The 21,719-nt window shown below is 37.8% G+C and overlaps 1 protein-coding gene across 1 annotated transcript in view; it reads right to left on the bottom strand.

Annotated features, from left to right (window-relative positions):
- LOC145995340 (uncharacterized) overlaps positions 1 to 21,719 on the bottom strand; it is a 124,784-nt gene that overhangs the window by 11,083 nt on the left and 91,982 nt on the right. The window contains exons 5-6 of the mRNA XM_083131953.1: positions 3,276 to 3,322; positions 2,145 to 2,180 (exon numbers count right to left, since the gene is read on the bottom strand). Of these exons, the coding sequence (XP_082988079.1) occupies positions 2,145 to 2,180; positions 3,276 to 3,322 (83 nt within the window). The remainder of the gene's footprint in view (positions 1 to 2,144; positions 2,181 to 3,275; positions 3,323 to 21,719) is intronic.

The raw sequence follows: 21,719 nt of genomic DNA, 5'->3' as shown, positions 1-21,719 counted from the left end.
CAATAATTTAAAAAATGACGCCCCCCTTGACAAAGTTCTGCATATGCCCCCCCCCCCCCTAGGAACATTTCTAGCGACACCCATGGTTCTGGTGCACATTCTTCAATATGGAAACGGTAGAACAAGTCGAATAATGGGCACTTTTAGTATGTTTAGTGACATCCTTCCAGGAAGCTATGTGCCAAATTTAATCTTTTTGGGAACTTTTACCGCTATTATATCTATTTTGTCTGTAAGTTACAAACAGAAGTAATTCAAAGCTTCATGGTTCCCACGATCCTATTTTCTCTATTCCACCCTAAGATTGTCTTTGTACAATATATACATACGTGTACATATAACTTATTCAAAATGCAATACAATTATTTTATTTTATTTCCATTGCTTTTGCATTGTATTTGACTCTTAAGAAACAATTCACTTTGATGGGATTATCACAACTCAGAAGTGTTGATGACCGTACGCACGTACTTAACTTATTATTAATTAATATTACACTGGGTAAAATACGTAAATACTTGTCATTTTACATACACACACAGATAAATGTCGCAAGACTACTGAAGAGTGAAAATTCAGTTCAGTCAATCTAACAATCTTGTTCCAAAATTATTATTTGACCAAATTATTGATTCATTATGTGGCTTGCATATAATTTTAAACTATTCGTATTTTTCATTATTATTCTCGCTGCCACAAGGGAAACCCGAACTGGATTTTAACAGTGGGAGGTATAATGTAAAAGAAGTAATAATTGAAAATGACACGGTGTGAATTATGGAGGAGGTCAGATCCAGACTTTTCGTAATCCCAAACAGCCGAGAAATTCCAAAGCATCTTATTTAAAATAGGCTAATTCTTGACATTTTCTGCATTATAAATGTCTGAAATTTCTTGAAATTAACGATTTTTATTCCAGAAGTGTAAAAACAATCACTTGAAGGGGAAACAGTGTGTACAATTCGAGATTTAAACTTCATCGGGAAATTTCGAAAATTTTCCGATCTAATCGGGAAATGGAGAATTTTTTTAGTCTCGAACTTCAGGAATATTAACATTTCCTTAATTGCTGTAACTGACAGGTTGTAAATCATAGGGAACAATATTATTTGTAATGAAATATCGTTATGAACTTTTTCCAGCTATCTTGATGTGGTAAGTGCCAATCCCCCTGCTGGCGCCATTCACCCACTCCGTGACTATCTGTGATTTCATTTTGGGAAGTACGTTTTCTGGGTATGCAAATTTGCATATATGTTACCAGTCAGTAAACTAAACTATTGCCTTTCGGTTCTAAGTACCTTAGAATATTGGTTCTAACCTAGGTCACTAAATCTTACTTAATACATTTATGACGTAATTTAGAAACAGTGTATTTCCATTCTAAGATGACCCAAACTCGTACACAAAAGAGCTATCGAACTAGTAACACCGAAAACTTATCCCAATTTCCATTACCAGGTTCAAACTTAATGTCAATTCAACCACCTACAAGTTTCTTGTGAACACTTGAATACATATTCGGTGAGGTTGGTCAGTTGCAGAATGGTCCTCCTTTGATCCACAAAGCTGCATTCTTTTCTGCAGGTAATTCTTTGATGAGACAATTAATGGACATGAATGATTTTTTAGTTGGGTTTGTTACAGTTAGGAGATGGTATACTCTATGCTTTCAATTCATTTGTCTTTCTGGGGGATAGAAACATCCCTGGCAGGAATAAAAATAATTTTCTCTTGCCGGGAAAAAATGTTTTGTGAGGGAGGAATCCCAGGCATCCCCCCCGTTAATTTGCACACTGAAAATAACTGTAATGATTGGAAGGATGCATAGGAGAAATCCTTTTTACATATCTAGATATTCAAGTCTTCTCAAAAAAGGATAATTATTCATTTTCTGTTTACACCTGAATCCAAATAATAATAATAACAATAATAATAATACGTATTAAGTTGCACACTATTGTAAAGAGAGTGACAGAGCACTATAGAAACAAAGTTACATAAGCAGAAGCAACCATGCCATTTTCATAAAAATGAATGTCATTACAATATGGTAGAAATTGTAACCGGAAAATTTTTCGTACATTAAATGAGTGTTTTCTGATCATTTGTTGGTAATTAGAAATTTCTGAAATATTACTCACCCAACCTTCTTCCTTGTACATACATTCCTTGATGCACTGAAAAGAAACAAAAGCGTGATATTGTGATTAAGTTTTAGACTCACTCATTAGTAGAGCGGTTAACAACTTTACAAGATATTTTTGACATTTTTAATTTGTCCTCAACAAATAACAAACTACCTGTGTCTGTTGACAAAATTTCGGCCTGCTAGTGTTGCCAGCTAAAATGATGTACTCCTAAAAAAGCACTTTTTTGGTAAACCAGTCCCAAAACCATCAAGTACTGCTCGGCTCGTATTGGTCGCAAATGTTGGAGTAACATGTCATCTGTCGTCAGACTTCAAATTATGACCCTTCGAAAATTTCTTATAGGGCTTACAGTTTTCTCACTGAAGCGTAGCTGGGAAAAAATGACGCTAACTTCCGCCAGTTATTAATTTTTAGAATTCTCTGTTTGGAGAAAACTGACAAATTTAAGCATTGAATAATATCTCAATAAATGGGGCTTCATAATGCCGAAAACCTGGTGTAAATATTTCTTACGGTTTTAATGTTATAGGCGATCAAAATTTGGGTTGACCGACTTTTGAAACACTGGAGAAATTAGTAATTGACACCAATTATTTACATACTTAATCTGTCCTCTTCTACCTTGCGGTGTAGAGGTGACAGGAATTTCTTTTTTTTAACGAAATTAGGAAAATTTTGTAGTCATGTTAAATGTTAAATTTTTTCTATAATTTATTTTCATTGCTTTTGATTTTCCTTATTTTTTTGTTCCAGGTTTAAATCCAAATTGCACTGCTAACAAGCGAATTTAATCTGCTATGCTTAATTTTTGTGACCCGAGATTTTCCTCGAACCTGTTCAGTTAATCATTTACTTCATTTTTGTTTGTTTGTTATTTGCTTGTCTGTTTGTTTATCATTACTCTTCATTAAGATAATAGTGTTCCTGTTTATTGATAGTGTTAAACATAAATTAGGACTACACAAACCAATATTAATCTAAGGGTGAAGTGTTTTATGAAAATAATTAACAAGCTAAAATTTAATTATGTATATGAGTAAGCTATAGTAACTTTGATTAACAACAGAGAGTAAAGGGTTTGTATTTAAATACTTATACTTTAAATATTTAGAAATACATTACGTTGTTGTTTTCACGGAACCACTGCCTGTCTATTTCGTCTTCTTTAGCTGCGAGAAAAAGATATCAGTTGTTAGTAAATGTAAGTTTAATTTGTTAAAACATTAGTACATGCCTATGATGTAATATGGTTATATTACATCTTTGACGTACAGTAGATCCATCTACTCCCTTACTATTAGGTATACCATGGTATTGAGACCGTGGGAAAACAAAGCATTATTCAGGAAATACAATCGAAGTTGCTCGTCCTCTGACAATTTGTACGTTACGTAAACAGAAATGGAGGTGTTATCAGTTTCAGTAGTAGCCTATTGTTTTAGATACCTAAATAAATTCAAGTTTCCAACCCCTTCTCTAGTTTGCAGGAAATTATATCCAAGTTACTTACCATTTACAGGGTGATTCTAAAGGTAGGGTACAAACGATAACCACAGATACCTCCCATGAATAGAGACGAAAATGCCCTTTCCACTTTGGCGAGAGATGCCTCCGTGAGGAGCTAGACAACGCCGAAAACGTGTGAAAATGAACTTCACACCGCTGTACAGCCAGTACCAGTGAAGATAGAAAGGCGGAACAAAAGAAGTCAAAAGGAACACCAAAGTCGTCCATCTGAAAAACACCAGGCGGCAGCTGCGTAACGCATGCGCATGGGGTTCCACAAAGGAAATAGGAGTGTCCCGCAAGACAAGCGAAGGGAAAGGGTAGCGATCGACAACGGTAGGGACAAAAGAAGCAATGAAGCATGAAGTAACTTTTGCACAGCGGGAAACAAACACCATGACTGAAGTAGTGCAGTCGAGAAAAGTAGTGTGGGGTTGCAGAACCACGGGAGGACGACGTAGGACGAAGAAACACACCGAGAATGCAAGCAAAGTGGTCCGTGACACTCGACAGGCAACAGACGCGTACATGGTTCGGGGCAGAAATGGCGGCGCTGGCGGTGCAGCGCATGGGGAGTCCCCGAACACAGTGGGGAGACAAAGCACAGTGCAACAAAACAGAAAGAGGACCGGACGGGGAATGGTACCTACCAAGGAGACAACAAATGCGGGACGTGGGATTCCCCGTAAGAACTCAAAATGCATCAAAGCGAATTTGATGCACTTTTAGTGCATCAAATGACACACCTAAACGTGTAATCTTGGATTATTGGAAATTGTCTTCGGATTTGATGCACTTTTACTGCATCAAATCGAATATCGACTGTGGACTGTGTCTTTTGATGCATCTTAGTGTGTTAATTGCACATCCGATGGGATTTTATGCATCGAAATGCATAATTCTCAATTTATACACTTGCATGCATAATTCTTACGAAGCAATTGTTCAGTGATTTTGCTTAACTTATACAGAAAATAAATTTTGATATTACGATAATATGAAAGGAATTCTTAATTTATAAGCTCATAAATTGATCGAAGTAAAAAATATAAAGTATCAGGAACGAAAGTAAATTTATTTTTAAGTAATTAATTATATTTCCTATAGCTAATTGAAATATCAAAATTGGTGCCACACTTGCATGTTCAAGCCACTAATAATGTTCTTTTGATGCATTGTTTCCGCACAGTAAGTAATTTGAACTCTTTGAGGAGGGGTCACATCTTGCCCTCCAGTCACAGAAACTTAAAATTTCCGTTTTATTATTGTTAATCAGTGCTTTCTTTCTGGGAGGAAAGTTCCGTTACTCTTCAAGTTGGTTTGTTCTTGTGTTCATCATAAAAAATACTAAAAATATATTTTTTGCATGTTCATAAATAAAAAAAGTGCCAGAAAAAAGGTGCTTGTTATTATTATTATTTTACAAAACATAAAATTGAAATTATATTGAAAATACTTTGGCGTTGTTAACAAGTTCAGACTTGTGTACGCTATTTAGGTAGAAACTAGATTCGATTTGCTTGTTTCCATAAGCATCTAAGCATATCACTTTGTTCATGAACAGTTCTTTGGCTTTTTGTCCTTGTTTACGATATACAGATATGAAAGATCCCTTAATCTGGTCTGCTGCGGAATGTTATCACAACGCGCTACGATGTCAGGGGTCTCGAATTCGAATCCCGGGCTGGAGATTCTTTTTGTGCGTGTCTCTTCATCAATTTTATGATATCATCACTTAGCTTCATCGTCGGATTAGTCTAAAGTGTAAGAAAAGCGACGTCAATTCAATAACAAAAATCAAATAAAGACAAAATTTTTTGGGGGTATTCAATACACCCTTACTTGATGTTAGTAACATCCACCTAACATTTTTCACATAGTCCCAACTTATGGTTATTTTGGTTCTAAATTTAATGTTATTTCAAATCCTCCCCCCCCCCTTTCAACTTGCCCGAAACGGAAAATTTTTTGTAAACAACTCCTGGGTGACTGACTCATCACTGTGGGGTGCTCGCTGACGCTATGCGCTTTCTCCACCAGAAGCGTGCATTCCATTCAGTTTCCATAGTTGGCGTCTTGTGAACTGGTGGTGATAACGTGTTTTGTTTGTGTTCGTGTGTTTTGCATTTGTTTTCAGATTGCACAAGGAGAGAAGATCTACAGATTTTCGGAGTAAGGAAAAGTAAGTATCTATCCAGGTTATTTATAATTTTCCGCTTTGCTTTTTCCGTTGAAGTTCTGATTTCAGTACTTAATTCCAAATGGTCGAGTAAAAATTAAACACGTGTTCAGTCCCAACAGTTGCATTAAAATGGGAGATCAGCTTCAGGACCCAATATTTAACATAGCGCAATAGAAGTGTTAGGTGTGAACATGGACGTCCGCAGGATTTTTTCCAGGGAGGGGCAAGGAATGTATTTTTTTTCGAGGGGGGCGAACAAAGCACATTGTCTTCAAAAATAGGGTTGTTTCCTTGAAAAAACATTGCTTAAATTTGAATGTATGATGTTCATGCAATAATTAACACCTATTATTGTGGCTAAAATGAAGTTATATGTGTGAAATACATAATTCTTGGTTGACTTTCATTTTCCAGGGGGGCCACGGATCCCCTTTACCCTCCCTTCCGGACGCCCATGGGTGTGAATTGAATGTTTCTTTGCTTTTATCTGCCTATTTCATAATTTATTATTTTTGCAATTGAGGACAAACCCAGTGTCGTGAAGCGAATACATGCATATAAAATTTGGTTCCGAATTTCTTTTCTCTTTTTCGAACCTCTTGCTTCCTACACAGAATCTTCTTTGTGCTTCCTATTTACTAACTCTCGTCTCGAACATTTCTTTTTCTATATTTCTCCTCACATTTTCGGTCTGTCTCTTCATTATTCTTTCTCTCCATTAATGTTTTACTATTCCTCTTCCTTCTGTCTTTTTCTGGCTGCCTTGCTTCTATATATTTCCTTCTCCCTCGCTCCTCTTATTTCTTTCTCTCTCTTTTCTATTTCTTTCTCTGTTTTCTATTTTTGTTTGCTCTTTTTCACTTCTTTCTTTCTATCTATCTCTATGTCTCTTATTCTCTCCCTCTCTTGTTGCTCTATTTCGTTCGTTTCTCTATTCTTCTCTCTTCTTCATTTACCTCTCGCTTCTCTATTTCTTTCTCGATCTTTCATGTTCTCTCTCCCCTCTCTCTGCCTGGCTTATGTGTTTCGCCTCTTTTCTCTCTTTCTTTCGGCCTCCCGGTGGCGTAGTGGTAACGTCGTCGCCTTGTAATCAAGGGATCTCGAGCTCGATACCCAGTGGAGACGCATTGCGCGTTGGTTCGGATCCAAACTTAAATTGCAGGGCAAGTTCCGATCAGGCTATCTGCACATAAAGTGATTAAAAGAAAAACAATTCTCTTCCCCTCTTGTCTCTCTCAAACGTGTGTGTGTGTGTGCGTGCGCGCACCTCACTTCTTTTTTCTTTATCTGTCTCTTACTTGTGATTGTCTTCTTTCCTTCACTACGTCTGCTTTTTAATTCTCTTCCTTTCTCAAATTCTCTGCCGCTTCTTTCATCTCTTTTATCTCCCTTAACGTGCTTCTTTCTTATGATGACATGGAACATGATGTCAATGTGTCTAACTGCCATCACACTCATAAGAGAGAAGATTGAAAAAATCGGACAGAGAGTGAAGTAGAGAGAAGAGAATCATAAGTGAAAGATAAAGCAAGTAAATAAGCGATACACAGACATATGCTGAAGATGTGTGTGTGGGGGGGGGGGGATGTAAATCTGGGGAAGAGAGGGAGAGGCCGAAGGGAAGTGAAAGACATGGGAGAGAGAGGGGAGGGCATAAATAGGGAAACGAGTGAAAGACATAGAAAGATGTCGAAAAGCAATCTGCGGGTTCCGATTGTCGCCTACACCAATCACCAACCACATCGAATTTACATAAGCTGGATTTTTGTTTTTTCTTTTATAAAAATTGAGAAGGCGTACATACAGTAAAAATCTAGAATATCTTAATCTTATTTACGAAAGTTCAGAAATATTATTTTAATATCCCTGAATGTTGGAGACAATAGTTCTACCTGTGATATTTTTAGTAGTCAGTCCTCATTTTGCATCTCGCGTTCTTTTTTTAACAGTACTGGGGCAAAGGGGGGTTATGACCCCACCAACCAACTTACCCTTCAGCACACCACTGGGTTCTACTTTAGCATACAATGTTAATTGGATATTATCAATTGTCTAGTGCTTTAATATGTGTAGTTTCAAGAACTACACAATGGATAATGTCGAACTAACATATTTCAAACAATAAAAAAAAAAATATATGATATTTCACTCGTCTTATTAATTAGGAATGAAATGATCGTTCTAGCACTTGTATAAAAAATTTATTTTTGAATGATCTACTTGTCTGTTATTCATTAATGTTAACTGCACCATTTAAATTATACTCAACTAGTATTTTGTTTTGATATTAAACTAAGTTTAGTTTTTCTGCTTATCCCAAGTAGATGTTATATGCAAAGTTTTTTTTGTTTATTTTTAAGGTACTTGTTGTTCCCTTCATGAAGACAATAAAGAAATATCCAGAAGCTCTTTTGCAGAGGAATGAAGCAAATGAATCGACTGAAGAGGGATTATTCTCTGCTTGTTGTTGATACCCACCAACAATGCAAGCAAAAGGTTAGTGTGTGTTACATATTGTTATCTGTAACATGAAAATGTGCTAAGAAAATCTCACTTTCCACAGAAAATTTGCCATGGTGCAAGTGTTGCTCATGTTTGAAATTACGACTTGCAAGTTAACACATGTAAATATAATTTTTCCATGTTGAATTAATTTAAAATATCTTCAGAATATTTTTTTCATTTCATAGATTTTAGGCTCATTAAATAAACTGCTTCACATAACATCCAGTGGCGTGCCCAAGGGGGTTTGTTGGGGATCATAACCACCTCTTTGGCCAAGTATTTCTAAAAAAAGAGAACATCAAGGACAGGATAGATGACAAATTGAGGGCTTAATAATAAAAATAAGTATATGTACCCCCCCTTCTAAAATCCTGATAACTGATAACATCACTCAAAATCCAAACAGCTTCTCATTGGATGACATAATGATCAGCTCTTAAGCCCCTTATCACCTTTGAAACCTAGCTTTTTATATGAGACTGGGGTTAATTCAATATGCTTAACTGTTAATGTTTGTTGCTTTTTCTCTCTCTCTCTCCCCCCCCTCTCTCTCAATGTGTGTGTAAATTATTCGACATGCGTTACATACTTGTATACAAAATCCAAAGAGTTGATGTTATGTTTGTTTCAGTGGTGGAGTTCTTTTGTGGAAAATGATTTCTATACTTATAGGCATTATAAATAAGAACCTTATGTCAATTTCATGTTTAATTTTGCTTTCTATCTGCTAATGACATAAGGTCATTTTGGCTCTAAATTTACCCTACCACCCCTAAATACAAACGTACACCCACATATGGAAAATTCAGGACACATCCCTGAAAATATTATTTTAATGCAACTGATAAATAATTTTAAGTAACTATATATACATAATGGTTAACACAAGATTGTCATGTATTTTCTGTTTCATTTTCTTAATTGATTGAGATAAGCAATGAATGGCTTTTAATCTTTTTTCATTAGCATACATAGTTTTAAGCACATCAAGCTACCCATGAAAGGCTTGGAAATTTAATTATTACAATGACATTAAGTCATGGAAAGCAGTACAGGGGGAGAGGAATCTTTTTCTCCCTTAACTTGTTTTTATTTTTCTGTCATTCTTTCTTATTTTTCTCCATTTTCTTTCTTTCCACCTTCTTTCTCTATTTCCCCTCTCACTCTTTGTCAGAGAGAGATATAGACTCCTTCACTCTCTTATTTCTTTCCTTCCCTCTTCCCCCTATATATATATATCTCTCTCTCTCAGTCCATTTCTGTCATTTGAATCGAGTTGGGGATGAATTTATCTTACTATCTATGGCTTGAATATTAAATTATGGTAGTTGAAACTATATTTAATATTTTTGGTTAATTTCTGATTTTGATATAATATTAATTATATCAATAATAACAAGGAATGCACAAATTCCGTTTTCTGCATGGTATATATGAGAGTCTCTCTTCTAGAAAGAGAGAGAAATAAATATATGTGCTTGTCATCTCTCTCTTTCCCCTCCCTTTTTCTCTCACTGAATTTCTTTCCTTTTTCAGTCTCTCCAGGAGAGAGAGAGAGAGAGAGAGAGAGAGAGAGAGAGAGAGAGAGAGAGAGAGAGAGAGAGAAAGAGAGATTGCAAGAGAGGAGAGAGAAATATGTGTATTTGAGAGAGGATCATCTCTCTCTCCCTCCCTAATCTCTTATGCTTGTTATGTGGGAGAAAGAGAGGTGGTGGGAAGGAAAAGGATGGAAAGGTGGAGGGAAGAGATGGATGAATTATAAAGGGTTTCCGATTGTAAATCGTATACAAATTACACCATTTAAAACTATGTAATATTTTCAGTTCTGTTTGATCTCATCTGTTTTAGTCCACATATGTCCCTAATTGTTTTATTTTTAAAGCACCAAATCATGTTCCTTTGTGATAAAGTACCCACTCTTTCACATTCATATACAACAGAAAAAAGTGCTGTCTTCCATTTATTAAATCATATTTTTGTATATTGATGAGGATAAACGTTTATGAACAGAAAAGTAATGTACATTAACTGAATTGAATGTTCAATTTGTTTTCTGTTTGTGCTTTTCAATTGCTAATCTTCTTCGTAACTCGTTGGATTTGGAAATTGATTTGAACAGGTTATCAATAAGAAAGTTTATGTTTAACCTGTGTGTATTGTGTAAAGTATTATGCCACTTCATTTTGGCCTATAAGCATATAACAGAATTTGTCTCCTTTAGAGTTTTACAAAATTATTATTGCTATTATATTTACACCAGTTACATGTGGTAATGTTTTCCCAGTGCCAATTGACGTATGATGTTTTGTAATAAAATTTAAGGAAAATATCATATTTATGAGTGCTTCATTCATTTATTTTCAGGAAGCATCACCTTTTGTTAACAGAAGATTTTGAGAATGATGCACCTTATCTGGCACTATTAGTGGAAGGAAAGTTGTCCTGGTAGCTGGATGCTAGAAAGTGCAATGTGCCACTTTTCAAACATTTATCTGTGCACTTGTTGGCATGTACTATGTTCTTGAATTAGACTACTCTGAAAACTGTGGTACATATATGGCAGTAGTCGAGTACATACTATTAGGTCATAAATAGAGACTGTCTCCCCAAGTCATCTATCTTATGTGCAAGGATTTAAAACAGAATGTGCATTAAGCATCAGTGTATCTGTGTCAAACAATAAATTTTCTGTCTCAAGATCATCTGTAGGCTATCATTTGTTAGTATGAATAGCACGTAAGTTCTTTTATTGTTCACTAACAACATTGGTGTGATTGAAAATGGTATTCATAGATTTTCTATGTTATATATTAATTTTAGGTTACAGGATGTTGATTTTTTTCTGTTTAATGACGATGCATTTTACTCCTACGTCACTTAATTCTTGTTCATAATTGAAAATTATTTGCTTTTTTGATTTTTCTGTGATTGTTAATCTGCATGTTCACGGTAAGACATAAACATGTAGACCCAGTCAACACACTAACGTTGCCACAACGTTGTATGAATGTTGTATTTATGATGAATGTTGTATGTAGGGGAACAACGTTGTGATAACGTTGCATCAACGTTACAAAAAACATTCCGCTGAATACACTTTAGTTTGGATAAACACCACCATGAGCGCCACAAGCGTCAGATCGGAGTGTTTTGTTTAATCTGAATTTGTATGTGCACTGACCACCAAACCTTATATTTCCTACAGCGTACACTAGATGGCAGTGCGACTCAAATGAAAAACAAACATAACTTTTAGTAACACAAATAAGGTTACTTTCGATTGTAATTAGTGAAAAAATGTGTTTTATTATCCTTCGAAAGATGTGTGAATATTGAAGTTGTAAGGAAGATCAGAAAATGAAATGTGTTGAATACAAGTGAAACTCCCATGATAAATATTTTTATTCCAGACTATATAATCAAGAGCCAAGTACTGCAAAAAGGATCTCTCTCTCTGGATTGGTTGGACCCCCTTGACGCATTCACTGTGGGTTTGGTTTCAGCACGTTTGGAACGGACGGCTGTAGGAAATCAAATCCTATACGGTGGTTTGGTGCGCTCGAGGTGCCTTTGGCAGAACGCCTTGCTGCGAAGGGACAGACAACCGTTACTGCTAGCTTTGGAGCAAACTGTGTTCACAAATCACGTTTGCAATCACTGGTGTGAACTTTGCTTATTTTTTGAAGCAAACCGTGCTCAATTCTCGTTTGCAGCACTTTGTACTTTGCTTATTTTGAAGCAAACTGTGCTACAATCCACGTTTGTAGCACTTTGTTCTTTACTTATTTTGCACTCTGTTTATTTTGAAGCAAATTGTTCTACAATTCTCGTTTGCAGCACTTTGTTCTTTACTTATTTTGCACTTAGTTTATTGTGCTACAATCCTCGTTTGCAGCACATTATAATCAGCTTATTTTTAAGCAAACAGTGTTTGCAATTCTCGTTTGCAACACTTGTAACTCTGTTTCTCATTGTTGTTTCCGCCTTGTTGATTTTAAGATAAGTATTGGTAGGTCCCCTCCCTTTGTTCACCATGCATAAAGGGCTCCCCCAACAAGTTGGGGGTGCACACGCTCGAGACAGGAACATACAAAAACAAGACCGAGGAAATTCAAGAAGCACCTCAGCTGATTCAAAGACAGCTAGGGATCGCTCTCGATCCCCTCTCCAACTACAAAAGAAGCAAAAATACCACGAACAAACACGCAATCCAAAGTTAAATCCCAGAGATACCACACAAATTGATGGCAGAACTGAAGAAAATTCCACTGTCTACAACTTCCTACTACAAAATTACGACCCCAAGTACAGAACTCCTAAGTTGCTCCTTCAACAGTTACAAAAATACCTCCCCCGAGCACAAGTAGAACAAATTATATTCACCAGAAATGGCATCATTATAAAATCCAGAGATCCGCAATTTCTATCCACCTTGAGAAACAAAGTTTCGTTCGAAATTTTTGGACCACAGGCTGCTCTATCCCAACTGACACCCAAAACTGCCAAACAATCACCACCCCCAAACAAACCACCTCACATGTCAGTCGTTATTAAAGGCGTAGATCCAGAACTCGCTGACCAAGAAGTATTAGAAGAACTACGTTTGGAAGGGCATGAAGTTATAAAATGCGTTCGAATCCAAAACAACAACGGACCAACTTACCTGATGCGAGTAATAACAGACTGTTCCAGCACAATCGATCGCTTACTTCATGAAGGGGCTTATATATATCGCCAACGACACAGGGTTGAACCATCGCATTCAAGGGCACCTCTTCCGTTACGATGTGAACGCTGCCAGAAATACAACGCCCACACTACGGCAGATTGCCCCGAAACACCTATCTGTGGCTATTGTTCTGGCCAACACACGACTAAAGAGTGCACAAATCTGAATGCACCACCCAAATGTAACACGTGCAAACAGGATCATCCCTCATATAGTTACCGTTGTGCGGCACGCCCAAACCCCGAAGCCTCACGCCCTGACCTAACTGTACCATTAAGAACTATGGATTCTACAACTCCACCACAGAACTCTCTGAAACAACCAGTGACTGTTGAAGATCTACTTAGATTTCAAACATTAACCCTACAAAATATCCACCCATTTCTACGCCAACATATATTACAACAGATAGTACAGACAGCTAAGACTCTTTTTCGAGTCCACCTGTTCGCTACATATTCTGGTCCACATGTACATTTTCAAATTGTACCACTGGAAACTGAAGTTTAGAAACCTAACTGTTATTCATACAATTATGGCGGGATATATACAATATAATTTCCTATTTATGAACATCCGTTCTCTACCGAAACATAAAGCTATATTCCAGGAACTTCTCCTGGAAGAAGACATTCATTTCTTTGCACTGAATGAAACCCGTATCCCCAAAGCCACACCCTTTTACATACCCAGGTATTCCTTACTACATACACCTGGTCCTACAACGGCGCAACGATTATGTGGTGGAGTAGCCCTAGGGATCAAGCCAAAATTTCCCTATAGAACAAATATATTACCAACTCAGTTTCCATACCAAGAATATTCTATTGCCACACTTTATCTCAAAAGTATAAATGTGACATTGGCTACTGTATATATACGACCCACTAGCCCTCTACCTACGGACTTCTTTCTTTATATCGCTTCTACATACCGTCACTACTTCATACTAGCTGATATTAATATACATAGTCGAACAAATGCAGAACGAACAGCTTTCCACACTACCATCGATAACAATACTACAGGTATATTTCAAGATTTACCATCTGCAACTCGTCCAGAGAGTAACACAACCCCCGATGTAGTTTTTGTATCACCTTCCTTAGCTGACAAAATTAACATAGAAGTCCTAGCACCGATAGGAAGTGATCATGCACCAATTAAAATAACTCTACCAGTGCACCACAATACTCAACACAAACAGGTTCCTCCAAAGCGGATCTATGATTATAACAGAGCAAATTGGGAAGGTTATCGAGAAGATCTCTCCACTGTCTTTCAAAATTTCACCCCTCCAACGAACTCTAACGAACTAGATAAGGCTGTAGAAAACATCACGTCAGAAGTCAAACAAGCAGCAAGTACACATATACCACAGATAACTGTGAACAGTTTTAAACCTAAACTACCACCTAAATACCTTCATCTAGTGACTGCATCACGTCGTGCCTATCGGGAATACGTACAAACAAGGAATCCTGAATGTCTGCGAGTTCACCGTCAATGGATAAGAACTGTCCATAACTACATAAAGGCACACAAACAACGTCAGTGGATCGACACTTGCAATCACCTTGATGCTGAAAGCCGTCCTAGCAAATTCTGGAAACGATTTCATATGCTTACAGGAAAACATACAAGTACTACGTATCCTCTTCTCTCACAACAACAAGCTCTTACAAATGATTACGAAAAGGCAAATGAATTTGCACAAATTCTCCAAGACACATTTACTCCTCCGCTTCCGCTTGCTCCTAATAGCAGATTAGAATCTCAAATAACAAGGAAGGTACATCCTGAAAATAGACAACTGCAACCCAGCCCTCATCATGCTATCAACGCAAATCACCCTCTTACTACTTTAATTACCACAGATGATATAACAAACGCAGTCCGAAACAAAAGAAACACTGCCCCAGGGTTTGATTCCATAACATATGTTTTGATAAAGAAAGCTCCACTAGCAATGTTGTCATTTCTCGCCTTGATATACAACTTAATCCTTCGCACTGGATATTACCCTGTCGAATGGAAAGTGTCGAAAGTACTCATGTTTCCGAAACCTGATAAAGATCGTACAGATCCAAAATGCTATAGACCTATACAACTAACATCAATACTCAGCAAAATCCTTGAAAAAATTTTAGTCCGCCGATTACACTCTCACTTATTGTCAAATAATTTTCTCCCGATACACCAAGCCGGATTTAGGCCACACTTTAGCGTCTTGGATAACCTACTAAGACTCTCAAATCGAATCTACAACCAGTACAATACATCTAAACCCTCTTGTTTAATACTATTCGATCTTGAAAAGGCATTCGATAAAGTGTGGCACACCGGCCTCATATATAAACTGTATAAGTTTCGCCTTCCTCTCTGTTACATTCGTTTAATTTTCAACTTTCTTACCAACCGAATGGCATATGTAACAATAAATAACAATATGTCTCACCCTATCTTCTTGAACGCCGGAGTACCGCAAGGATCGGTTTTATCTCCACTGCTCTACTTACTTTATGTCGCAGATATGCCAACATTCTCTCAGGTGTCAACATACCAATACGCTGATGATACAGCTCTACTGGCTTGTGGTTCTACAATTCAAGCAATAAATCGCATTATGCAACCAGCTATTAATGTATTTCAACGATGGTGCGACACTTGGAGACTCACCATCAATAGCGCAAAAACTCAAGGCATAATATTTCTTCCTACAGGATGTCGCTCACGGATACAAAGAAATCCAAGTCTGTTAGATCTTAAGATCCGTGGCACACGCATAATACCTACCAACAGCGTCAAATACCTTGGTGTCATATTTGACACAAAACTAACATGGACACCACACCTGCAGAACATCAAAAAGAAAGCCAAAAACAGACTACAGCTGATGAAGAGACTTGTCGGCACGAATTGGGGACTTCGAGCAAACATCCTCCTAAATACCTATCTGGCCTTTCTTCGGCCCGTACTTACGTATGGACACACAGCATGGCTCTCAGCAGAGGACTCGTTCTATGAACGACTACAAATCATAGAGAGACATGGCATACAGAATCAAACTACCAAGTCCAACTCGACTCTTATATACACGAATAAGTTTTCCACATATAACACTTCACCTAGAAGCATTGCGAAAAGAATATATAAATAACAGGATGAACAAAGAACACCCACCGTTGGTTCACACAATCCGTGAAGATGCAATACACGACTGCTACCCGTACAGATTGTATACTCCATTACAACATCTTTTAACTCTGTATACTCTGACCATCGGGCCCAGACATCCTGATTATGAACTATACACCATTCATCATCCACCACAATTACGACCACATTTATACCCTTCATATTGCAACTAATAATCAAACTACAAGAAAGGGTATTTATTTACTAATATAAGAATGAAAGTAGGGTGTTATATAATATAGCAATGAAAATCCAAGGTCATTTCAAGACCAGGTTAGTGTTCATTTCATAATCCCAAAAATAGAAAAAGTGCACTTAGCCTATCTATTATTATTATTATATATTTAAAAGTATCAGCACGTACCGAAGAGAGGGACATAACCCTCTAAACGGATGAACGGAAAAAAAAAAAACTGCAAAAAGAAACTGATTACCAGGTGTAGTTAGAGATTGGTTAATTCATCAAAATCTCCAGACTAACAATTGCCTTTTTTGGTGGAGCAGGAAAAGTTAAACATGAGTTTTTCCTGTTACGCATATGTATTATATACAAAAATGGCTTGGCAATATTGCTAATAGCTTACCATGCGAAATAACCATATTTTAAATATGCATTGTTATATTCGTAAATTACACAGGCAGCAAGGTGATGTTGCAAAATAGTTGTGGTAACGTTAACCCCTGACATACCTAACGTTGCTACATAATGTTCAGTATATGTTGTGATAACGTTGTCAACCAACGTTGCAGCAACGTTGAAAAAAATGACCCTTAAACGTTGACACAACGTTTTCACAACGTTGTATCAACATACATTCAACGTTGTAACAACGTTAGGTATGTTAGGGGCTAACGTTGCCACAACGTTGTGGCAACATTACCTTGTTGACTGGGGATTAAATGGAAAGGAAAATCAATTTACTTCTTTTTCTCAGCCTAAAAATTATTACAATCTCTCATTTTGTGCAAAAGTTATTTTCAGTATGTTCTGAAAGTGTTATTTTTATGTATTCAATTCAATATTTGCACATACAACCATGAACTCACAAGGCCATGCCACAGTGTGTTTATATGTGCAGAAATGTGAGCAAGAAAAGCATAATATTTAGTTAATTGTAGCTTAACACACTAATTCCCTTGCACTAGAGAAATTTACACTAAGCATCCCTCCATCTAAAAATTTCCAGTAATAAGGAATTTGTTCATTGTGTGCTAAGAAGTGTTTTCAGCATGTCCTAAATGTGTGAAATGTACTATAAATGATCAAAAATAATTAATAATTTCTAGAATGCACTTTACACACTTGCAGAATATTTAATATTGACAATACTCCTTTCTATAACCTTTTCAGCAATTTCTACACTTCTGAAGCACATTAAATGTGAAGTGCTTCAACAAAATATTTGTAAAATGCAATATTTTTTACAGTGGAAAAATGTATTGGAACTTTTCCCTTGCAGGTGTGCAACCCCCTTGAGTAAGAAAACGTAAAAAAGGACGCATTTGAACGTGTCACTCTACACACTAAAAGTGCATCAAATTTTTTGACTCCAACGACACGTTTTGGTGCATCAAACGAAATATCCACTTTAATGTGTCATTTGACACATTTATTTTGATGCATTTAGGTGCATCATTCAGTTTGATGCATTTTAGTGAATCATTTGACACATTTATTTTGATGCATTTAGGTGGATAATTCAGTTTGATGCATTTTAATGTGTCATTGGAGTCAAAAAAATGATGCACTTATGTGTGTCAATTGACACACTTTGAGTTAGCAGCACCGAGGGGATGTCACACAGAGGTCGTGCGCCAGCAGGACAAACACAGCAACTGCGGGCACAGGAGGTTAATGCCAATGAAAGGTGCACGTACAGATAGGACCACGTACGCGTACAGACGTTGTTACAAACGTCGTGATGTGGCCCAATCAGCCTCTTAGAAATGAAGCCGGAGGCACATCGCTGAGTGGGAGGGGGCGAAAGGCTGCTGGAGTGTCGTACGGACGAGGTCGGAAAGCGTCCAGCCCGATCACCAGGTCCACCGTCCCCAGACCTGACGCGGCTCCTTGCTTCCGAGATAATCCCAGCCGAACAAGTCGAGTCCCTCCTCGGCCGCAGCCTTCCGCTCCGAAACCAACCGTGGCCTCACACCACCGCAGCCGCACACTGCCGCGTGGGTGTGAGACCGGGCAGAGAGAGGCTGGACAGACAAACTGCGTGGGACAGCCGTGGAATGAAGCTACGTGGGGGTATGCACGTCTGTTCAAGTGCTTGGTCACCCCACATTGGTGTACACAAACACCACACGATCGTACGTAGTGCTCCCCGTCGGCTCGAGCAAGGCGGACGAAGTACGTGTTGTGGGTGAATGGGGCAAGAATGAAGGACGTTACATGTGTTCCACGATGACAAGCCCCCAGAGTACATGGCCCCACCTGACGGCAGTGGTCAGGTAGTGAAGAGCACAGGCACGGGTGGCTCGGGAATGTCAGCTGATTGTACCACAGCGCCGTGCGGACATGTGGGCTCCAGGCGTCTGTTCTGCGTACACAGTGCCAGATTGGAAGTGCAGCGTCAGGGAGCGTGTCAGTGAAAGAGCCGGTGCGGTGGTGGTGTGCTTGACGTACGACAGTTGAGTACGTTGTTTCGAAGCCGTTGTGAACAGTGTGTTTGTGTGTGTGTGGGGGGGGGTGCTTTTGCAGATGCTACCTTATGGGGACACTCGTCAGTTGTGAATCCACCTTATGGGGACCACACCGACTTGTGGGGACCAAAATCCGGTCCCCATAAGGAAATCGTTATGAAAATACATTTAGAAGCCTCGGATCACTGCCCTTGAATTTTTGAAGAACGATAATGGAATTACCTAATAGGAAATACATGGAAGAACCTGATGGATAGCATCCTTACTTGGGAAAATTTGTTTTTCACTTGTCCCCATAGGGTGGCAAATTTCAATGCAACGTGTGGGATGAGCTTACTATTTTCCACACCAGGTGGCAGAAAAATCGCGTCCGCGTTACACACCCACACGCTCTGATTTTATCGCCCTTGTCGGTACCCGGGGGGAAGTGGAGTAAGGGGGGAAGTTTCGGGTGGTGGTGCGGTGAGAGGGGGAGCGCATACACACGATTTCTTTCCGAGTAGACCTTGTGGGTACCGGAGAATCACCTCCCGGTCAAAGGCCAAGATATTGAAGGTGTATCGGTGCTCGTCAGGAGAGGTTGAGACAGTGTCTGGCTGAAGGTCACTTTTTACCCCACAGCTTTCTGGAATTCGATTTCTGAAATACTTTTAATTCTTATTATTTGGCGCCATTGCCCTCTATCTAAATCTATGTTTCGCAACCGGTGTTCCTCCAGAAGGTTACGGGTGTGCTGCGAACTTTTGTCTGTAGTAACAAATTGAATGTAAATTATTTAATCTGACTACCATGCGAGAGACCCGGGTTCGATCCCCAGCGGGGGAGAACCAGTATATTTTCCACCTATTCAAGCGGTTCTGGCGCCCACCCAGCGTCTTATAAAGTGGGCACCTGGAGAAAACTTTTGGCGACAGAAGGTGGCCTTTGACGTGGTGCTGATCACTTCACCCCCACCTTCGACCGTGATCAAGAAAGTGTAGGGTCCAAACTCCACACCCACTTTACTCCTTCATGGCATGGTGCAATGCACAGGGGAGCACTTGACTTTTTACTTTACAAATTTGTTTTCTTATGTTTGTATTTTTCGCTCTGTCATTGTCATGACTTAAATAAGACGCCACTTGATGGCAAGGGTCAGTTTGTTATTACACATACATAATCTCTACAGGCGTTTCGGATCCATATAATCAGCTGCATGAATCGTTTCAATAAAAAATAATAATAATAATAATAATAATAATAATAATACCAAAAGTACCTATGAGTGCAGTGAATTGGATTATTATTATTATTATTATTATTATTATTATTATTATTATTATTATTATTATTATTATTATTATTAGTAGTAGTAGTAGTAGTAGTAATAGTAGTAGTATTTTAACTGATTATATTGTAACTCATTCCTAAACTTTTAATTTATATCAACAGTGCCGTAATGTATTTTTTTAGATAAATAAATTTTATGATGTGCCGTGTTCAGTACTGGATAATTTATGGTATTCTGCGAGGACAAGAAGGTTGCGGAACATTGCTCAACCTTTACTTTTACAGATGACCGAGTATTTTGAGGGGTTTAGAATTGTCAGGAGGAAAAAGGGGGGAACACCATACTTTCGGAGGTATTTTCTTATGCCCTGGTACCTTAAAATTAACTCAGGGCGTGAGTTCCGCGATTTTTCTTTTACGGATTCCCTTTTTGATTCATCCTTTATTTTCCTTATTTTTTTGTTTACAGTAATTCACTGTGACATTGGCATGAAGAACCAAATTTGTTCGGTTTTCCTGAACAACGTTGGTTTTACAGCATTCTACGAGGAGATAAGTAAGATTAAAATAAACGTTAATAATAGTAGAAGGTAAATGTGTGTTAGTGTTCAACATTAATAATATTTATGAATACAGATACAAAATCACATAAGTGTGTAATTGGTTTGGTAATGTTTTGTTAGGATAGGTTATATTGTGTGTCGTGCGCCTTAATGTTAGTGTTAGTGTCAGAAGGAAGTCATGAGCTAAAAAGACGTCTGTTAAAAGTGTAAAGTTAGAGAGGCCCTATCACGGGTAAATAAATGTTGTTTAGTTATTTTTCCCACTTATTTCTCTTTGATCCAACCTCGATAGCGAGAAAAGATTAAGATTCAGTTGAAGTGAAGAAACTTCTTTTGGTACTTAATTACTGCGATGTGTAGGGAGTAAAACCACAGACTAAAAAACGAGGGGAGAACAACGTCAATACCTATTTTGTTCTTTGTTTCTTGACTATAAACTTATTGTTCTCTAGGACACAACCTATATATTATGCAAGTTCTGTCCCAAAAGTAATTAGACCAATTCTGGAAAAATCGTTTTGTTGAAGGTACTGGTGTGTTTAAGGGGGCTATCGAATTTGAACCTTCTCAGAACATTCTCTGCACATAAATACTATCAATTAAATTCAATACCAATTTATGTGATGTAAAAATGTGAATAGAATTTATATTTTTTCACATATGCCTTTTTGAATGTAACAATGTCATTGTAAGTTTAATATTGTTGCCAAGTTGCTCGATGACTTAGAGACAGTCAAAGACGACAGTTGTTACCACTAAGTTATCCAGATACCTGTACCCTGCACCGTCCCGTTTTAATTTATTCATCATTGTTGCAGCCTACTAGGAAGGAATCCTTGATTCTTCAAACTGTTATGGGTTTTCAGAGACGCATTTATGTGCAGCAACCATAGGCGTAACTTAGCAGGGGCATAGGAGACACTTGCTTCCAATTTTTTTGGTTTATTGAGATTCACGAGATAATG

This window comes from Lepisma saccharinum, chromosome 11 (assembly GCF_977018435.1).
Source record: "Lepisma saccharinum chromosome 11, izLepSacc3.1, whole genome shotgun sequence".
In the NCBI taxonomy this organism is placed as follows: Eukaryota; Metazoa; Arthropoda; class Insecta; order Zygentoma; family Lepismatidae; genus Lepisma; species Lepisma saccharinum.
This window is presented reverse-complemented; position numbering and strand designations above follow the sequence as displayed.